A 21,568-nucleotide genomic window follows, 5' to 3' on the forward strand; every position below is an offset into this window, starting at 1 on the left:
ATTTTTGACCATGATAAAGAAAAACGCCTTGTATTTCAATTTTGGTTTTTCAATTTTAAAATGAAAATTAAATATCCAGTCGTTTTTTGTTTTTGAATATCCATTTGTGAAAAGAAAATCCAATGACCGAAACATACACTGACCTTGGACGAATAAAGGATTTCTGATTCTGATATGACAGTTGTAAAACGTACCTTCGTCTGACCCAAGTACTCCATGCTACATGACAGCTGACAGGATTCACCGAACAAGCAGTTAATATGGGCGGGTTGTGGAAAAGTGACGTCAGTGTGGTTGGTCGGTGACGGCGGAGGAGGGACCACAGACCTGACTGATCCCACGTGTGACGGAGCGCTGCATTCCCGGCTCACTGACACCGTAGCTCCGCTCTATCCGCCGACCCTAACGCCTGTGTGTATCCGTCACTCACTGCCTGTAGCTGGGTCAAAACATGGAAGGGGACGGCAGCCAAGCCACGTCTGGAAGCCCGACTGAACCGCAGCACGACCCGGGGTAGGTTAAAGCCTGTCATTACAAACAGGGGAATTGTCACTCTTAAAAAAAAAACGGCAGCTTGATTTTGCTCCACTATCTTCCGGGTCCCGTCAACAACAGCTTTGTTTGGTTATATTTTCAGACGGGCCTGCCCCCTTTTGCAGTGTAAACGCTTGGCTGACCCCGATATGTGGCGTTAGTTAGTGCGTGTGTGGAGGGAACATAATGCCAAACTTCGCTTAGAAATGTGTGGGTCATTCGCTGCCCTACTTAATGGCAATATTACACCGAATTAAAAAGAGTTCATTTCAAACAAATGTTAAGCTAAGTCCGGTATTCCCTCGCCTTGGACTCATTTTATTTTAATACATTGCATTTAGTTCACAGTGCTCCTTGCTCAGGCTGTGTTTTTGGTGGAGGTGAATATTCTCTAACAGCCGAACCCGAGTTAAAAGTTGAACTAAGATTTCGTTTTTAGTTATTTTTAGTGTAGTACATATATGCCGAATTGTAGACTGTGTTCTTACAGTAAGACGACCACTCAATATTCGTTTGTACCCTGTATGTACCGCTGCCTATACGGTGGTAGGTTTAAACTGACAGATGTTTTGAATGGAAGTTGGATGACCCTGGTCCTCCGCGGAGAAAGGGCTGCCCGGATTGAAGACGGCTGTCGGGCTGCCTCGTTGTTGCATTCCCTCTATTTTTGTCCCCAGCTTTTGAATGTCTCTCTAACCGGTCAATAACTTCGCTCAACATCACAATGGCCGATTTGGAATATATGTATTGAATTCTGTCGCCTTTCCCTTGGCAGGAAAATGTTTATCGGTGGCCTCAGCTGGCAAACTTCACCAGGTAAGAACTGTGTTTGTGTGCGCGCGCTAACGGCGCAAGGTTATTTTGATTTGAAGTCCTCCATTCGACCCCTGTTTAACACAGGACACCTTCACTGCTGTCAACACGAATGCATTTTTTTAATCTAACGTGGAAGTAAATAAAACACCTTGAGATTAACCTCCCTCTTTTTTTCCCACAGATAGCCTTAGAGAATATTTTTGTAAATTTGGGGAAATCCGAGAATGTATGGTGATGAGAGACCCAACGACAAAACGTTCCAGGTAAAAACAATAATTTGTATTTATGTTACCTCTTATAGTCCTATGAATACTATTCAGTCATTTCACTTTTGAATGAAAGTGTTGTGCAGTTTGACATTGAAGCTTTGGAGAACATTTTCTCATACTAACAATTCCCTTATTTATGTGTGAATGTAATGCATAAGGTAATTGGGTTTGAAATCAAAGTGAAAAACAATTCAAAATCAATTGGCTCTCCTAAACTGTGGGCAGAGACCACAATCATTTATACATTGCTCTTTAAATTAAATGAATTTAAGAAAATGTCACGTAATATGTCGACACAAGTGGAAAATAGAACAGGGAAATGAAATATGTAAATACTGGAGGATACATGGGGCAGGTATACCTCAGACTGGGGATTAGAGAATTTGTCATGACATGTGACAAAAAATAAATGTGAAGCATAACTTATATAATGTTAGAAATGTCATGTGCTGTTGTATCGTTTCTCAACAGGGGCTTTGGCTTCATCACTTTTGCAGATGCTGCCAGCGTAGATAAAGTCTTGGCACTGACGCACCACGAGTTAGATTCTAAAATGGTAAGTTAACCTTTTTTAGATCACTTGGGGCCTTTCTCATTTCACTAATTTCCCCTCCTCGACTCCTATCCTCGTGTCTTAGTCCCGCCCACAGGAGATGCGAGCGGAGGAGCCGAGGAGGGGAACCGAGGAGAGAGGAGGGGAAGCAGCAGGCGGTTAGAGAAATGAGAAATCCTCTCCTCTGAGCGGTCATTTTAAAGAGACGTCCATTAATGATGACAGGAGGCACAGCCCTCTGTCTGACAGAACTGTGTTCATGATGACTTGTATATTTACTTTTAATTCATTCACAGTGCGGTATAATGAGACAATAACAGGCAACAGCAATCATGTTGCGCACTATCCGTGCTGAGTGTGCTGACTTTTCGTACAATGTCCCACTGTCTGGCTTCCTGCATAAAGTCAAGTGCTCGGCGCAGTTGTGGCGAAATGTCGCTCCTCTGTTTTCATTTCAACAGCTCCTTATATCCGTTAGCGCAGCTAGCTAGCACCAGATGCTAACAACAACAATGCACGTAAGGTCTCTCTCTCGCTCGCTCGTGCCACACATACACACACCCTCCCGGTCCTCCCAATAGCCAGTCGGTGCCTGCCGGTGAGCGTGGAAGTGTGGTCTGCCACAAGCGGGCGGCAGGAGCGGGGCTGTCAGTATCAGCTTGTAGATGGTATTTTAAACTCGATGCGCTCTGAAACTACGGGGCGGCCGAGGACAAAAAATACACATGCGTTAATCGCGTTAAAATATATATTAATTAGGGCTGTCAAGTTAACGCGTTAATAACGCGTTAACCCAAAAAAAAAATAACGCGTTATTAACGCGTTAACTTGACAGCCCTAATTAATATATATTAATAACGCGTTAACGCAATTTTTTTTTAAAGCCACTAATTATTTTAACGCGATTAACGCATGTGTATTTTTTGTCCTCGGCCGCCCCGTAGTTTCAGAGCACATCGAGTTTAAATACCATCTACAAGCTGATGCTGACAGCCCCGCTCCTGCCGCCCGCTTGTGGCAGACCACACTTCCACGCTCACCGGCAGGCACCGACTGGCCATCGGGAGGACCGGGAACGGGGCATACAGCCTTTGATCGCACTTCGGTGAAAAAATATTTCGCTGTCCACTCCTCTTTAAACACTCTGCACTCATTGTCAACTTTTCTTTTCTTTGGTCCACTCGTTGTTAAATGCAGGTTCAAATGTGAATTAGGTTCAAAGGTGAATTATTGCGTCATCGTTTGTGTCATGACGTAACCGTTTACGTGCCTTCGAAGTTCTTAAGACCCACACTGCGTTTTACGTCGCTGATTTTCTCCGCAACACCGCTCACAACATCAATAGAGGACTGCGTCGGGTAGTTTTTAATCATACGAAGCCAGATTAAATTAAAGAACTACTTCTCCAGCCTTATACCTTTCTCTAGAGTGCCATGGTGCATTGTTTATTAATGTGTTTCAGTGCCATTACCGCCCGCTGGAGCGCGGCTCGTCCACCGGAGATTATTCTCCCGTTAACTCACGGCAGTGGCCGCTGAAAAGTATTCACTGTCCGACTGTCACACGTTGACTTCGAGACAAGGGAACAGGCAGTGGGAAAATGCTAACTTATTTTGTGGTTTTACAACTCATTCCTGCACCACTCTATATCTGGATGGATCATGTGTTGTGGAACACAGTGGGGCAAAGGTGATTTGTGCGTGAGCAGGGCCTGTTGAACAAAGTAGGTCAGTCTGGGTGACTGTTGAGAAAGCTTTGACAGCTGATTTACTGAGGCTTTAACACAGGTATCGAAATAAGCCCTTTGGTATGAGCTGCAGCCGTATTGGACTGTAATGGGTTGTGTCATGTTGAAAGTGGAGAAATGAAGGATGAGAGCTGGACCCTGCTGGGCTGCAAAGGTCTGACGCTTGACATCTGACATCTATTTAGTGCATATTCTCGAGTTGATTAAGTGGTCAGCTTTAATTGAAACCATTGTTAACATCATATTACTTTTCTTCTGGAGTCCTTTTTTCAAATGCCCTGTAAAGGCCCCGCTCAGTACATGATACATTTCCTTAAAATGTGCTTATTAAAAGACTCAGACACATGACATGTTAGCACTCTCTAGTGGGTGAACTCTGTAATGAAGACATATTTTTGATAATTCTGTAATGACATTTCTTATTATTTATTATCTGACGTTTGTAAACACTGATGCACAGTATAACCGAAATTGGACTGAAGATTGAATTGAATGTACTTTATTACTTCACTCTAGGTGCGAAATCTTGAATGGCTGGAGTAGAACTCAGGTCCATTATTATATGTGCAAATAATCTCACAGTATATGTAAATATATGTGAATATACATTTTAATATTAATATAAACAAAACAATCTTTAGCTACATTTATTTATTTTTTAAATAATGTGTTGAATTGAGGTCTTTATTACTGACATGACTAAAATATAAATGCAAACTAAACAAAACTATTGCAATTACAAAATCATAATTTACTTATTCCATAGTTTATTTTTCTTTATTTTTTCTTTCTTTATTAAGATTGATTGTGGCTGGAGAGCCCTCCTTGTATGAACGGTTATATATCTCACGAGCCTGATAGCCCCACTGGCGTGTACTAAAAACATGCCAACCAGGTAGTTTCATTACCAATATCATATCACAGGGCGGCTGTGGCTCAGAGGATTCAGAGGATCTTGACAATAACAACACCTACATCAAATAGCTGATTATTGATATCTGCTCAGCATTTACAATAGAATAGAAAGCCTTTATTTTTCAATGTACAAAAATATACAATGAGGTTTCATAGTGCATTTAACACATTCTCCCCATGAAACTGATTTAAAGGGGACCTATTATGCAAAATGCACTTTTTGATGTGTTTTATACATACATACAGTGGGGCAAACAAGTATTTAGTCAGCCACCAATTGTGCAAGTTCTCCCACTTAAAAAGATGAGAGAGGCCTGTAATTTTCATCCTAGCTACACTTCAACTATGAGAGACAGAATGGGGGGAAATAATCCAGGAAATCATATTGTAGGATTTGTAATGAATTAATTGGTAAATTCCTCGGTAAAATAAGTATTTGGTCACCTACAAACAAACAAGATTTCTGGCTCTCACAGACCTGTAACTTCCTCTTTAAGAGCCTCCTCTGTCCTCCACTCGTTAACTGTATGAATGGAACCTGTCCACAACCTCAAACAGTCACACTCCAAACTCCACTATGGCCAAGACCAAAGAGCTGTCAAAGGACACCAGAAACAAAATTGTAGATCTGCACCAGGCTGGGAAGACTGAATCTGCAATAGGTAAGCAGCTTGGTGTGAAGAAATCAACTGTGGGAGCAATTATTAGAAAATGGAAGACATACAAGGCCAAAATACCAGCAACAGTGTGTGAGAAAACCTTGTGAAGACTTACAGAAAACGTTTGACCTCTGTCATTGCCAACAAAGGGTATATAACAAAGTATTGAGATGAACTTTTGTTATTGACCAAATACTTATTTTCCAACATAATTTGCAAATCAATTCTTTAAAAATCAGACAATGTGATTTTCTGGATTTTTTTTTTCTTATTCTGTCTCTCATAGTTGAGGTATACCTAGGATGAAAATTACAGGCCTCTCTCATCTTTTTAAGTGGGAGAACTTGCACAATTGGTGGCTGACTAAATACTTTTTTGCCCCACTGTATGTGTCCCCAGTGTGTCAGGGAACTCACAAAGTGTCAGAAAACAAAACCCTCTCTCTTTTCCTCCGTACCCACATCTTTAAAAAAAAAAGAAGGAATAAAAAGGGGGTGCTAATAAGCAGATCCAGAATTTTCGCTCCTATAACGTCATTGGCGACATCCGGCTAACGTGACACGTCCCAACCTACATACAGTATCTATGTATGTTTATTATAACATTGTTCTGTGTGTCAAAATGAAAGACCTATCACACCTATCAATCATCAAACCGTGGGGTCTTATTTCATTATGTGTTGATTTCTATCAACACGTAATGTTGTATCGATGTATATAGAGGTGTAGGCTACTACAGCAAAAGTATTCTCCGTCGGGACTTCCTGCAACAACACCACGCCGTTATCTTGATTCTGATTGGCCAGAAGACATTATCAAATATGTTCTATTGAGAAGAGGATCACTACGTGACAAAAGTTTTCAAAACCGTTTCTAGTCTTCGGTATTTCCAGACAAGTGGCTACTGAAATCAATCTTACTAACTACTGTCTGTGCAATTTACTTCGCGCGAGTTGGCGGACTTTATTTTGCTAACTTTAACATCATTTTTCATGGTGGGGCTAAGCCATTTCTTGGTATGGGTGTAGCCTACCCCAGCTACCCTGGCGCTGCCACTGGGTGGAACGTATGCGGCATTAACGTATTCTGCGCATGCGTTAAATGCGTTAAATATTTTAATGCAATTAATTCAAAAAATTAATTACCGCCGTTAACGCAATAATTTTGAGAGCATTAATATATATATATATATATTAGGGCTGTCAGTCGATTAAAATATTTAATCGCGATTAATCGCATGATTGTCCATAGTTAATCGCGATTAATCGCAAATTAATCGCACATTTTTGATCTGTTCTAAATGTACCTTAGAGGAATATTTTTCAAGTTTGTAATACTCTTATCAACATATGAGTGGACAAATATGCTTTATGCTAATGTTTATTATCATTTGAACAATGACAAATATTCTCATGAATATTAAACACAACAACCTCTGAACATTACAAATATTCGCCTCAATTCAACCTGGAACCTCTCTCATACAATACAAATGGTGTGTGCGTGTGTGTGAGTGTGTGTGCGTGTGTGTGTGATCGTTGGAGCTATGTGCAACTCAAGGCATATGCTCGAACGGGAGCTGCCTGGACGCTGCAATCATGTTGCGCACTATCCGTGCTAAGTGGGCTGACTTTTCGTGCAATGTCCCACTGTCTGGCTTCCTGCATAAAGTCAAATGCTCGGCGCAGTTGTGGCGAAATGTCGCTCCTCTGTTTTCATTTAAACAGCTCCTTATATCCGTTAGCGCAGCTAGCTAGCACCAGATGCTAACAACAACAATGCACGTAAGGTCTCTCTCTCGCTCGCTCGGGCCACACATACACACACCCTCCCGGTCCTCCCGATAGCCAGTCGGTGCCTGCCGGTGAGCGTGGAAGTGTGGTCTGCCACAAGCGGGCGGCAGGAGCGGGGCTGTCAGCATCAGCTTGTAGATGGTATTTTAAACTCGATGCGCTCTGAAACTACGGGGCGGCCGAGGAAAAAAAATACACATGCGTTAATCGCGTTAAAATAATTAGTGGCGGTCATTTTTTTTTGCGTTATTAACGCGTTAACTTGACAGCCCTAATATATATATATATATATATATATATATATATATATATATTAATGCTGTCCCACCAGTGGCAGCGCTGGGGTAGGCTACACCCATACCAAAAATGGCATAGCCCCACCATGAAAAATGATGTTAAAGTAAGCAAAATAAAGTCCGCCAACTCACGCCGAGAATTGCACAGACAGCAGTTAGTAAGATTGATTTCAGTAGCAAATTGTCTGGAAATACCGAAGATCAGAAACGGTTTTGAAAACTTTTGTAGTGATCTCAAATCAATAGAACATCTTTGATAATGTCTTCTGGCCAATCAGAATCAAGATAACGGCGTGGTGTTGTTGCAGGAAGTCCCGACGGAGAATACTTTTGCTGTAGTACAGGTAACACATAACTGGTACGCAGGTTATGTGCGTAATCTGAAATGCGTACCGTCACTTGTGTCACAAAGCGCATTTGCGTACCGACGTACTTGTGAAGCTTTTCCAGAAGGCGGTTAGATCACCGGACGACAGAGTCGGTCTCCGTGTGCACAGACAGGGCTGCTGTTAACGTCGGTCTGTACAACGGAATTGTGCCAAAACTACGCCAACCGGCTGCGGAGGGAGACTCCCCCCCCCTTCACTGGAGCACTGCGCTAAAACAGCTGATCACAATGTTCACACGGTTCACACTCTGTGGTCACGAAGTACTCCACTAGCGCCCCCGCCCCCCCCCCCCCCCCCCCCCCCCCCCCGTCGACTTTCCTGAAGTACTCCCCCGTTGATAGAAATCAACACGTAATGAATTAAGACCCCACTGTTTGATGATTGATAGGTGCTCTCTTTCATTTTGACACAGACATTTTTTACAATAAACATGTTAAATGGATATATCCGCCTTCTTTCATTTATCTTTCCATTCCCACAACAATATACATAAAGAAATGACATATTTTGGACTATTAATTAATTTTTAAGCTGTGATTAATCTGATTAAAAATGTTAATCGTTTGACAGCCCTAATATATATATATAATACATATAATGGCACTGTTCTAGCGGTATACACCTGGAGAGGAGAATATGTATAACGTAATGTCCATGTGGTAAACCCTGCGAGAGAGAAAAGTTTGAGCTCCATACTGTTTCAGAAATAAAGCTTGAAGTGGTTGGGAACATATGGCATTTAATCACCGCATCTATTGTAATTTATATTTTGAATATGTTTTTTATATAATTTCTTTGTGTGTAGCTGGAACATTTCAAATTGCAATCCTACATTTTAAAAGGACAATAATACTTAGATCCTATTGATCATGATGTTGTCTCTCAAGGTGTAGTCAGTGCCACGTTATTGTCTTCTTCTTCTGTCCAAACATACTCACACTGTGAGTTATTGGAGTAATTTATAATAACTTGGTAGTTTTTTTTTCATGTTGTGAGTGTGAATTGATGTTATTGATGGTGGTTTGCTGTTTATTGATGGTTTGATCGATTGGTGCGGGCAGAACGACAGCCGTGGTGGTGTTTGAGTGCATGTGCAGGCTCAGTGACTGAACAGAACTCTTGTTTTTTGCCTTGTGTGAATGCTTGATCTAGTAAACAATAGTAAAGCCATACAACTTGATTCCCATTACATTTTCTCTTTAGTTTGTTTAAATTAAAAGAAAATATTAGTATCACATTTTCTGCTCTATTCAATACTTAACCGAGCCACAGCTCTTTCCTGAGAGCAAATCAGATTTATTGGAGCCAAATTAGGTCCGAGACACAGCTCTGACCATTACACACTGCTATGGTCACAGAACTTTTGGTACATGACGTGTCATTGCTTTTATAAGACAGACTGGCTCTGCCCCCCTGCCTTTTTTTCTATTTTATTTGGCCACTGTTTCTTTTGTTAGTTTTTTCACCATTTGCACCAAGCGGAAGATCTTGCTCTCACACTAAGTTTGAATTTGCTCTACTGCTCAGTCAAAAAGGAGGACGTGTAAGGAGATAAAAGCACACCCCTCAGCAGTTTTAGTAAACTCTTATATGAATTGAACACGACACTGTCGTCCAATGAGCAGGGAGTATTTTCCATGGCCATGTCTGTTCTTCTTCACTTGTGTGTTTGATGAGAACAGTGAAGTGTCTTAGCTGGCGTGTGCTCAATCTCTTAATGGGTGGAGTGAGCAGACTGCTGCCAAGAAGATGCTTTAAAGTGTCACAGTCACATGCTATGGTTGCAGGTACACGCTCTCTTCCTCTTAAGTCTCAGTCCACCCAGCTCAACCAACCTTCATTTGCTCTTCCGTCAAAGACTGAGAGAAAGAAGCCCGAGCAGTCATGTGATCTAACACAGCTCGCTCTTTGTTCATGACCAATTTGAATGGCTTGTGTTCAGACCAATCGTTTCCATCAGTGACGTGTCGCGAGGTCAATGGATGTGGAGGCATTTGCTTCTATCAAAGCCATATCAATACATATATGAACCCGATAGAGGTAGCTTAAATTCACTGTTGTATTGCTTAATAATTTTTTTGCTAGAGCTAGCTAACGTAAAAACGAAAGAGAGTTTCAGTAAAATGGGCGCAGACACCCCCCTCAGTGAGGCAGGTGTGGTCGCTTCTTCCACTGGTGCTTTTTCATTGCATATTTAAGACCAGCGAGCCGACACAGTAAAAAAAAGGCTGTGTTTAACTGGCCAACTTCAAATAATAATTACCAAGTTTATTAAAATGAATATCTATCTACCAACAGCAGAAAAACTAGAGTATTCATTTTGAAAAGGAGGCCCTCTTATCTGTTAACTTTTTTGTCATCTCTGGCTGTAATTTGAAGGTTTACCACTTTTTTGTTTGGTATTGTGATACCTACATAACATGCCTTTGCTTAACATTGGGATCCTTCGTTCTTGTGCCAGCAGTTTTCTTTTTCCCTTGTTGAAAAGGACTTGTCTTTCAATAAGTTTGCGGGCAGCCTGAACGCCATGTTAATTAGCTCTTTGTCGGTGTAATTTGTAAATCACTTCAGCTTTATTGACCCCCCTCCACTTAAGAAGAGATTAGATTTGATGTGGAATGGTCCTTTGATTGGGCGAAGCAAAATTGCTAGTAGCTCTAAGTGTTATTAGCCATCTTTAATGGGAGCAGTGATTAACTAAACCAAAGTGAGGAAGACACACACACACACACACACACATACATACATACACATATACTTCCGCTGTATATACTTAGAAAAGCACGAGTAAGTGCACTGTCTTCGAAGTCAGAATCTTTCAGTAACATAAGTTGCTCTTCTTCTGTGGTGGTCTACCAGAGTAGTGTGTGGTTTCAAACTGAGAAACTGTGAGCTGGGGGCATTCCTTGCCTCACTTTAGCTTCAATAAGCAAGACTAAACAGTACGCTAACACAATACTGAACAGTTCCTGTAAATCTCTTCTGTGTACGCACGCAATTTGATATGATGCACATTTGAAGGGTTATACATGCTGGTTATACATACATTATCTTGTTCTCTGGACTATTGCTGTCCTTCGCTAATTTTCTCTGTGTCTTCATTTGCTGATTTATCGTTATTTGCTTTCCTTTCTTCAGATCGATCCTAAAGTTGCCTTTCCTAGACGTGCTCAGCCCAAGGTAAGAGCAATTTCAATATTTATGCTATAAAGAGGTGTGTTGTCACCTATTCTGAAAGTGTCTTTGCTGTCACAATACGGTGTTTTGGTGGTTTGGATGTATCAATTTCCAGACACGAAGAATGGTTAATGTATTACAGCATACACACAATCTGAATAGAAAAAAAATAAAGGTACACAGAGAACATTTTGAGTTTTGGTAAAAAAGTGCCTTCCGTTTCCTTGAGCGGAAACACAGGGAAATGTAGAAATGTCACAGTTTAATTTGATGTGTTTGTAATGCATGAGCACATCTCAAATCCACTTGTTTTGCCCCCCCAAGGACACAGTGCGATTGATTGCTGAATGTTTTATCACACGGAGAAGGCTGTTGTCACTTTGGTAGTTGAGGTTTTACAGTGAAGGTTGTGTTACTGTAGCAGTTTTGTTGCTACTCTGCCACTTGTTTAAGTGAAAGCTGGCAGTTTGAGCAGCATTGTTAGTGACTGTTGTGACAGTGTGGAAGCACGAAAACAACAAAGGTTTTGTATTCACCATATCGTGCATATTTGAACAAAGCTTTGATATTTCTCTCTTGCACGAGTTGTTTCGGGTGGTGAGGGAGGGCAGCCTTTGCATTTATTACTCAAATAAACATGAAATTGACTCAAGGACATTCACAACAATACACTCCAGCTGCAGACAGCTCGGCTGTGCAGCCAGAAGCTGTGAAGTGGAGGGTGGCTGAAGGTTAAACAGGCCCTGCAGTTGTCTTCGGACAATCTCATTAGAGCAGAAAACCAGCAGGACTTTCCCTGCCTTCAGAGAGAGTGTGTCTTGTTGCAGCAGGACTGACAACGGTGGGGGGTTATATCATTTCTACCTGTGGTTGAAATTGTTTTCAACCACAGTTGCAAATCAACATCTCTCGGACTAAAAAAATCTAAACCTTTTCTTGTTTCTAGATCTGATGTTATAGAGATGTGGTTTTTGCAATGGTTCTGGGAAATATACAAAACCTAACAATGAAATGCACACATCTATCATTTTCTAGAGAAAGGTTTATCGGATCCTATAGGTAAAAAAAACACAATGTAACCTTAATGTTTGCTTGTAAATGTTTGCATGGAACTATTTGTTCACATTAAGGACACTTACAGCCTTGCATCTGGTCAGTTAGGGCACCTGGTTGAGTCGGGGCCGATACAGACTCGCTGTTGGAGGGTCTTATAACTCCCTTGGTTGGTATGCAACCAACTAATGTGGGGAGTGAGAACCCTAACCCTAAAGGTCATTACACACCAAACTGACACCAAAGAACACCAAAGAACACGTCCCGACGGAACGTCTCCTCACGTCTCCTCACGTCTCCTGCGTCTTGGCCATGTTTCGCACTGGAACACACCGCAAGGACTTCAGCCGACGGCCAAGCTGCACGTACGAACTGCGCATGCGTGAGTGGCAATAACTCTCCTTACCAGCAGGCATCCGTAGTGTGTATTCGTCATTCAAAGGAGGCAACAACCGGATGGGTGCAACAGACTGCGTGATATAAACAAACGACAAATAGCGTGTGCGTTCCATTTTCACTCTACAGCGAGAAGCTCATGGGGCTTTCTCGAACCTGTGTCGAGAGCTGGAGTTAAATTAAATTAAAAAAAAGTTTGTTTGGGTCCCTCACTTCCGTTTCGCTTCTCATGCACTGATGCGCTAAGCTGAACAGCCAATCAGAGTGATTTCTTTGGCCGACGGCCTTTAGCCGACAGCCTCCCGATTCAACATGTCGAATTGGCGGCGGAAGGTGTCGGCACGGCCGAAAAGACACGACGGTGCAGTACACACCAAGACACACCAATCTGAGTAGGGCGACACAACGCTCATAGACGGCCCGACAACTATCGTTGCCAAAAATCGGCTTGTGTGTAAGGACCTTTACACACATTAGTTGGTTTGGAACCTGTTAATGTGGCGGACCTCCATGCAAACGCTCTAAAAAGAGTGGAATTGGGACAGGGTGAAGGGATTTGTTTGGAATTGGGCCTCATAATAGCTAACACACCTTGGAGCTGTTTGTGTGTGTAGGCTTGGGTTGTTGGCAGTCTTTTGGCTGTTTTGCATACTTTTATGACCTGTTTTTAATGGAGATAAACCAGTGAACGTTGAATACATCGCATTTTTTGTTTTGTTTTTATTATAGCTGATGCTTTTATGCAAACTTTAGGATATGTAGTGGGATTAATCTCAAAGCAAATATGCTGTGTTCATTTGGTCAAATCCTAGAAGGGACGTCACAAGAACCAATACTGAATATCAACTCGATGGCAACATTTGGGAAGCGTGAAAGAGGTCATGTAGATGCCTTCATGCCGCACAACTAATCAAATCCTGTCGCTGAGGGGGACAACAGAAAATGTGTTTGGAATGAACAGATTTCTACTGCAGTTCTAACAACACTAGTGGCTGTTTTATTTCTTGCATCACGTGGATTCAGTGTGCAGAGAGAACTAGTGCCAGTGGTCATCCTTAGCTCTGCAAAGCTTTTCATAGACATGTCCTGCCTCACTGATCTCAGCACTGCTGCAGGGTCACACTGTGGTTTTCAGTGTTAGAGCAGCAGCATTAGAGCCAGTGGAAGGGGGAGCTGCAGCCAGCCAACCAGGACCCTCTCATTGAGTGACATTAATGAGGAGAGCCGTTGAACAAATGGACTCACACAAAGACAAAGCCCCCCTTCTTCTCTCATGTGGAAACCTCTGCTTCTGGTGTCTTTTTCTTTCTGCTTGGGAGAAGATGTAGCCTCTACCCCGGTGCTTGTTTCACCCACACACATCTTGTCTGCGGCTCCAGCACAGCCAGCAGAAAGGCCGGTATAAAACCCTCTTTGATGAGAGGGATATAGGGGCCAGCAGGCTGCAGGTATGGTTCATTTGAAATGAAGCTGGTGGACTCTTATTAGCAGTGGATGTACCCATCACAGACAGGTAGTGTAGAATGACAGCATACAACTCATGTCTTTGTAACCTTCCATTAGGTACCACGTTGTATTATGCACAGGGGTGCACATAACTGGTACGCATGCGTACCGTCGCATTTGCGTACCGACGTACTTGTGAAGCTTTTCCAGAAGGCGGTTAGATCACCGGATGACAGAGTCGGTCTCCGTGTGCACAGACAGGGCTGCTGTTAACGTCGGTCTGTACAACGGAATTGTGCCAAAACTACGCCAACCGGCTGCGGAGGGAGACTCCCCCCCCCCCCCCCCTTCACTGGAGAACTGCGCTAAAACTGCTGATCACAACGTTCATGCTCTGTGGTCACAAAGTACTCCACTAGCCCCCCCCCCCCCCGTCGACTTTCCTGAAGTACTCCACTAGCACACACCCCCCCCCCCCCCGTCGACGTTCGCGATACAGAGGGCTTCATCAAATAACTTTGAGTGGAGCCAGAAGTTGGAGTACCAAACACTGACTCCAGGTACTCATCTGAGTACCTCACTGAGGAAGTTATGTGCACCCCTGATTATGCAGTATGAATACATTATATTTAAATACATTAATTGCTCACCTTAAAAAGGAATACAAACACACATATTCTTTTCCCCCCTTTTATACATGGAAATGAAGGATTCAAATTAAATCAAGCTTTAATCTTCTCAAGTATATACACCAAACACACAGCAAACACACAGCAAAATTCAGACTTTTAACCCAACCTAGTAATAGGAGCAGCCATTTTATATACCTTGCCCAGAGAGCAGTATGGGGGTCTGATGCTTTGCTCAAGGGCACCCCAGAGGTTCCCAGTAGGTGAACCGGCACCTGTCGAAGTACCAATCCTCACGGTGTCCATTCAGGGACTTGAACGGGCGAACCTCTGGTTTTCCAAGCCCAGGCTCTAAGAGTGGTGCAAGAATGAGTCCTAAACCAGAAAATGAGGTAGCATTTGAGCACTTTCGGGTAAGTAAATTGTTTTAGGGATGAGTTTTGGTTTTATGTCTGAAATACATTATTAATAATTATTTATTTAATAACAAGCTTACCAAAGTTAAAATATGTCAGTGAAAAAACCCAACTTGTTAAGGTCTGAAACGTTTTTGTGTTTCCTAAAAACGGCAGTTGCTGACATTGTTTCAATATGTGGCGATTATCCTTATCAACATAACGTGTATGGATCATACACTTTTGTGTGCCACAGAGTCTATTTTCTGCAATATTCCAACATCCAGTGGATCAACTGTAGCGTTTCCGTAGACATCTCCCAGACTTGCATTATCTAGTAAGGCTTTGTAATCCAGTAATGTCTTAGTTTTGGAGACATGCCATAGCTCACAAGGGACGGTGTGACTTACTGAGCCAGTTTTATAATGGAGTCATTTATTCTCAGCCAAAGAAGAGCAGAGAACATTTGACAGAGAAAACTAGTGTTACCAGCTTTTGTTTTCTTCCAATTAATGAAATAATTGAGTTGACTACGTGACTTGTGTCACATAGAATATAGGGGGGGGGGGGGGGGGAATAAATGAAAAATCTCTACAGAAGACAAATACACTACAAAAACAGAAACTTATTGACATAGGTAATATACATAAAAAAGGCTTCTAATGTATTCAGTATTGTATGAACATGTTTGAATTGGGGTGTGAACATCACATCCTCTAGGGGGGGTCCGGGGGTATGCTCCCCCAGGAAGAAATGTTTGAACATTTTAAAGTAAAATGCTTCAATCTGTTGCACTTTGAGCACACACTAGAGACTCTGGGGGTACAACTCTAAAACACCCATATGAAAAAGATCGGTTTACATTTTAATAATCAAATAAGTATGTGAACATAATCAATAACCTACCATAGCCAATAACAAATAAATGTAACTAATGTTGTTGTTGTTGTTCATTCATATCTTATTTGACCTAGTTAACATTTATTTAGTAATGCACATTTTTATTTCTCCAGTTTTAAACAATATTTTTGGTTTACTGTCCTATTGTATACATTGAAATTATTTCAAACCTGTTTATCCCAATAATTATAAAGGAGTGCCTTGGAAATATTTGTTTACATAAATTGTGAGCAAAACATTTGAGACCCACTGAGATAAATTAGACTAAAGTTAACTATCTAAACACTGAGAGAGTCCTTTACCTCACTGAGCTGTAGTGATCAGCCTCTCAGTCTGTCAGGAGAGAGCTCCCCTCCACCTTTGTTGTAGAAACATCTTCTTCTTTTACATTACATTACATTACATTGCATTTAGCTTACGCTTTTATCCAAAGCGACTTACAATAAGTACATTCGACCAGGAAGACACATCCTTGAAGAAAACAGAATCATATAAGTACATCAGGTTTCATAGAGCTAAACATTGGCAACAAAGTGCTACTCAACTGGCTATAGATAAGCCAGTCCTTTATTAGTATATAAGTGCTCTGTTAGCAGTTCTTTGTTAGTAATTCCATCGCTCGAAGTGGAGTCGAAAGAGATGAGTTTTCAGTCTGCGCCGGAAGATGTGTAAGCTTTCTGCTGTCCTGATGTCAATGGGGAGCTCATTCCACCATTTTGGAGCCAGGATAGCAAACCCACGTGTTTTTGCTGATGGGAACTTGGGTCCCCCTCGCAGCGAGGGTGCAGCGAGTCGTTTGGCTGATGCAGAGCGTAGTGCACGCGCTGGGGTGTACAGTTTAACCATGTCCTGGATGTAGGAAGGGCCAGATCCATTCGCAGCATGGTATGCAAGTACCAGTGTCTTGAAGTGGATTCTAGCAGTTACCGGAAGCCAGTGAAGGGAGCGGAGGAGCGGAGTGGTGTGGGAAAATGTTGGAAGGTTGAAGACCAGACGAGCCGCTGCATTCTGGATGAGCTGCAGAGGTCGGATGGCACATGCAGATAGACCAGCCAGGAGGGAGTTGCAGTAGTCTAGGCGTGAGATGACGAGAGCCTGGACCAGAACCTGCGTTGTTTTATGGGTCAGCTGGGGACGTATCCTCCTGATGTTGTAAAGCGTGTATCTGCAGCAACGGGTTGTAGCAGCGATGTTTGCAGTGAAGGACAGTTTGTTATCTAAGATCACACCCAGATTCCTTGCAGTCTGAGTCGGGGAAACAACAGAGGTGCCGATGTTGATTGTCAGGTCAAGAGTGGGACAATCTTTTCCCGGAAGGAAAAGCATTTCAGTCTTGTCAAGGTTGAGCTTGAGGTGATGAGCAGACATCCACTGAGAGATGTCAGCTAGACAAGCAGAGATGCGTGCGACGACCTGGGTCTCTGAGCGGGGAAATGACAGAATTTAATTGGGTGTCGTCAGCGTAGCAGTGGTATGAAAAACCATGCAGGCTAATGACTGATCCGAGCGAGTTTGTGTACAGGGAGAAGAGGAGGGGACCAAGAACAGAGCCCTGAGGGACCCCTGTAGTTAATTGACAAGGGTCGGACTCGGACCCTCTCCAAGTTACCCTGTAGGTACGGTCTTTGAGGTATGAGGTGAGGAGGGAAAGGGCAGAGCCTGAAACTCCTAGTTTTTGAAGAGTGTGAAGGAGGATCTGATGGTTTACCGTGTCAAATGCAGCAGACAGGTCCAACAGGATGATGACAGAGGAGAGGGATGCTGCTTTGGCAGTGTGCAGTTCCTCAGAGACAGCAAGGAGGGCAGTTTCTGAGGAGTGACCTGCCTTGAAACCAGACTGGTGCGGATCCAGAAGGTTGTTCTGATGGAGATAACAGGAGAGTTGTTTAAAGACAGCACGTTCAAGTGTTTTAGACAGGAACGGGAGTAGAGAGACAGGCCTGTAGTTTATAACATCAGACGGGTTGAGAGTGGGTTTCGAGAGGGTTTACTCTTGCCTCCTTGAGGGTGTTTGGAAAGTGACCAGAAGTGTTGATGAAATGGGTGAGAAATGGTAGAATATCAGGAGCGATAGTCTGAAGGAGGTTTGAAGGGATAGGGTCCAGAGGACAGGTGGTAGGGCGGGCAGAGGTAATGAGGGTAAGAACCTCACTTGGAGAGAGAGGGGAAAAGGAGGTTAGTGTGTGGGTGAAAGGTGGGTCTGGTGACCCAGCGGTGAGTAAAGGTGAGTCAGAAAAAGAAGAGCGAATATCATCAACCTTTTTTTCAAAGTGGTTAACAAAGTCGCTTGACAGAAGGGAGGAGGGGGAAGGGGCTTTGGGGGGGTCCAAGAGGGTGGAAAAGATTGAAAATAGTTTTTTGGGATTGGAATAGGAAGATTGGATCTTATCTTGAAAGAAGGTGCTTTTTGCCTGAGAGATCGAAGCAGAGAAAGAGGAGAGGAGAGCCTGATAGGTTAGGAGGTCGTCATGGTGTTTGGATTTCCACCGTTTCCGCTCTGCTGCCCTAAGGATGGTGCTATTAGCACGCAGTGCGTAATTTAGCCAGGGAGCAGGAGGGGACTGACGAGCCTGCCGAGATGTGAGAGGACAGAGAGAGTCCAGAGAGGATGAGAGAGTAGAGAGGAGAGTTTCTGCAGAAGTTGGAACGAGTCAGAGGAAGTGAGGGCTGAGAGAACCGATGAGGGAAAGGTAGAGGGGGAGAGGGAACAAAGGTTACGGCGGACAGGTGCAGGATGAGAAGAGATTAGTTCGTTATGTTTGGAAAGGGGTAAAGAGAATGAAATGAAGAAGTTATCGGATGTGTGGAGCGGGTTTACAGAGAGGTTAGAAGTAGTACAATTCCTTGAGAATATGAGATCAAGGACATTGCCAGCTTTATGAGTTGGTGGGGATGGAGACAGTGAGAAAGCAAAGGTGGTTAACAGAGATGTTAGTTCGTCTATCTTCCCTGTCTGGAGGTTGAAGTCTCCGAGAAGTACAGCGGGAGGGCCAGTTTCAGGGATGTGTGAGAGGAGATTATCTAATTCCTCCAAGAAGTCCCAGAGATGAAGTCAGCTTTAGGAACAGCTGACTGGCAGTTCCACAGGCCACCTGAAACTAGATGTTGGATCTCAGTGGAGCATGTGGGATAGATGAGAGCAGGCCGGTTATAGCGATTAGGAGATACACGGGGCCAGTGATAATTGCGAGAAGACACATGAACAGGAATGGAGAAAATACACATGATTATAGCATGAGGGGCTAGAAAACTAAATACAATCAAATAAAACACCAGCGGTACTTAGCTCAATCAGAGGAGGATTTGCCTCCTCTTTGCCACCCTCGTGACTCCCGCAGGACTCCAATGTCTTTGTCAGTCTTCGGCTGTCTGACGCTGAAGCTGATGCTCCAGGAAAGAGCTTCACTTCTTCTTATATCCGTTAGCGCAGCTAGCACCAGGTGCTAATAACAACAGCGCCGGTACCTCGCTCCCACGCTCACTCGCATTTTGGCTGTGAGCTGCGGGTGCCAGATAAGCCAACAAACCCCACTTTCATCACTTACAGCGCCCATCGTACAGGACAAATGAAATGTGTAACCGGGGTGTTGTTACATTTACTTAATTATGAATGTTGTTACATCAAGGCCGAAAATTAGGATGAGCGGCAACGGTCAAAAATGTTTTTCCCCCTCCCAGAGCTGCCAGCGCCCCCCCCCCCCCCAGATCTGGAGCCCTAGGTGAACATCTATAACGCAATGCTAAGGACTGGCCCTGCATGAAAGGGAGCAAGGTCATTGGACAGACAAATTACAAATTAATTTAGGTTGCTTGGTTACTTTGAAGACTGCGAGACCCGGTCAATGCCATTGGCATACAAAAATATTGTATGGGCCCCTGGCCGGCTTTGGGCCCCAGTGCGTTGCACCGGCTGCACGGTCGATAGTTATGCCACTGGCTGCGTGTCATCCCATCCATCTCCTCTTTCAACACTGTCAATTCAAATAAATTTAAAAAAACAAACAAAACCAAGGGTCTCAAGGGAAGTTAGGGGTTAGCTCCTGGAGATCTTTACAGCTGTTTCTCAGAAACCCCTTCACCTCTCACTCCTTATCTTTGTCTCTGTCTCGCTCTTTGCCTTTGGAATGTTCCCTGCTGCTCTCTGGTTCTGCCCTGGATTGCACTCTTGCCTGCCACTCTGACTCGAGCCGTGTGATTGGTCCTGAACAGCCCGTGTGATGGACGGCCTCCCTCTGTAAACACCCATCTCTCTCTCTCTCCCCCATCTGTCTCTATGTCTCTCTTTCTCATATATGCAGACTCACTTTCTCTCTGGCGGGCTGTCTAGTTCACTGCAGCTTTTTCCTGCTGCATGATAAATCTGAGGCTAAATTTAGAGTCCGTTTTTCTCGAGCAGTGAGGGATTACTGGCAGAGCAGGAGGGAGAGTGACAAGGGGAGAGAGAGGGGAGCTGGCTCGCTCCAGTCACTGACCGCTCCGAGGCCATTTTTATTCATTTTGATCTAGCAATCTGCAAGCAAACAGCAGTCCATACATTGCTGAACCTTAATACAGATTAGGGTTGCTACTGAAGTGATTTAGATTATGGATTATTCTGTTAACTTCTTTTTGATTGGAAACACCTTATTAATGACTTGTTCTGTCTGATATTTAAAACTGACAAAAGCAATTAATCCACACAGTAGAGAACCTGTGACCAGAAACTACCAGCAGTGTGTGTTATTAAATGGAGTTTGCACTATGTGGATGGAGCTGGTGGTCAGATGTACATATGGGAGCTCAGCTTTACCTCTGTGGCTACCTTCAAGCCTCTGACATCTTTAAAGAGGCTCTATTATGCTTTGCTGGGTCTTCCCTCTCCTGTAGTGCGTTATATGTCTTTGTGCATGCACATTAGTTGCAAAGGCTCAAATCCCTCCAGACGGAGCATTTCACAGCAGCATATGCATATTGTAGATTAGACAAACTACCTGACCAAACAGGAATAATGGAACAATGGCAGCTCTAATGTTGTTCATCTGTATTCATTAAATGGAATTGATAAAATGTATGTTCAATCAGAATAACAAATAGATGGTGAATGAAATAGACAGCCAGTCAGTCCCCCTGCAATGTACAGTATGTACTCTACTCTACCTTTTTATAAACACATTTCTGCTATGGATTTCATTTGACAATATTAACGGCTGTTTTACAGCCCCCTCATGTCCGTTTTTAGTTTTTTAGTAATTTGATAATTGGCTGTCAGTGTTTATTTTTAAAATGGTCAGGCCACATTTATCTTCGCCTAGTTTCACTCCAATATTAAGTGTTCATGCGTTTGTTGAATTTCAGTGTGTTTGTCTTAAATGTATCTCTGTGCTGAGGTCACAAAGTAACTAGAAAACGACCACATATAAACGTTTGCTACATCTCAAGGAATACTTGTGCATATTATTTATTTATTTGATTTATTTTCATTAAACACACAAAACAAATCACCATTTAGTTTGTTCGCTTATTGATAAGTCAGACTGGCTTCTGTGGCTAGGCTAACATCGTCCAACATCGTTGGGGAAAGTTGCATCAGGGGAATCTACTGGTGTGAGAGACTAGTTCTGGC

At 43.0% G+C, this 21,568-nt stretch overlaps 1 protein-coding gene across 1 annotated transcript in view; it reads left to right on the forward strand.

The window, feature by feature from the left end:
- The first annotated feature begins 326 nt into the window (after positions 1–326).
- LOC117539744 (RNA-binding protein Musashi homolog 2-like) overlaps positions 327–21,568 on the forward strand; it is a 220,597-nt gene continuing 199,355 nt past the window's right edge. The window contains 5 exon segments of the mRNA XM_034206024.1: positions 327–513; positions 1,310–1,350; positions 1,532–1,613; positions 2,091–2,175; positions 11,109–11,150. Coding sequence (XP_034061915.1) covers positions 452–513; positions 1,310–1,350; positions 1,532–1,613; positions 2,091–2,175; positions 11,109–11,150 — 312 coding nt within the window. The 5' untranslated portion in view covers positions 327–451.

Source organism: Gymnodraco acuticeps, unplaced genomic scaffold (assembly GCF_902827175.1).
Source record: "Gymnodraco acuticeps unplaced genomic scaffold, fGymAcu1.1, whole genome shotgun sequence".
Taxonomy (NCBI): domain Eukaryota; kingdom Metazoa; phylum Chordata; class Actinopteri; order Perciformes; family Bathydraconidae; genus Gymnodraco; species Gymnodraco acuticeps.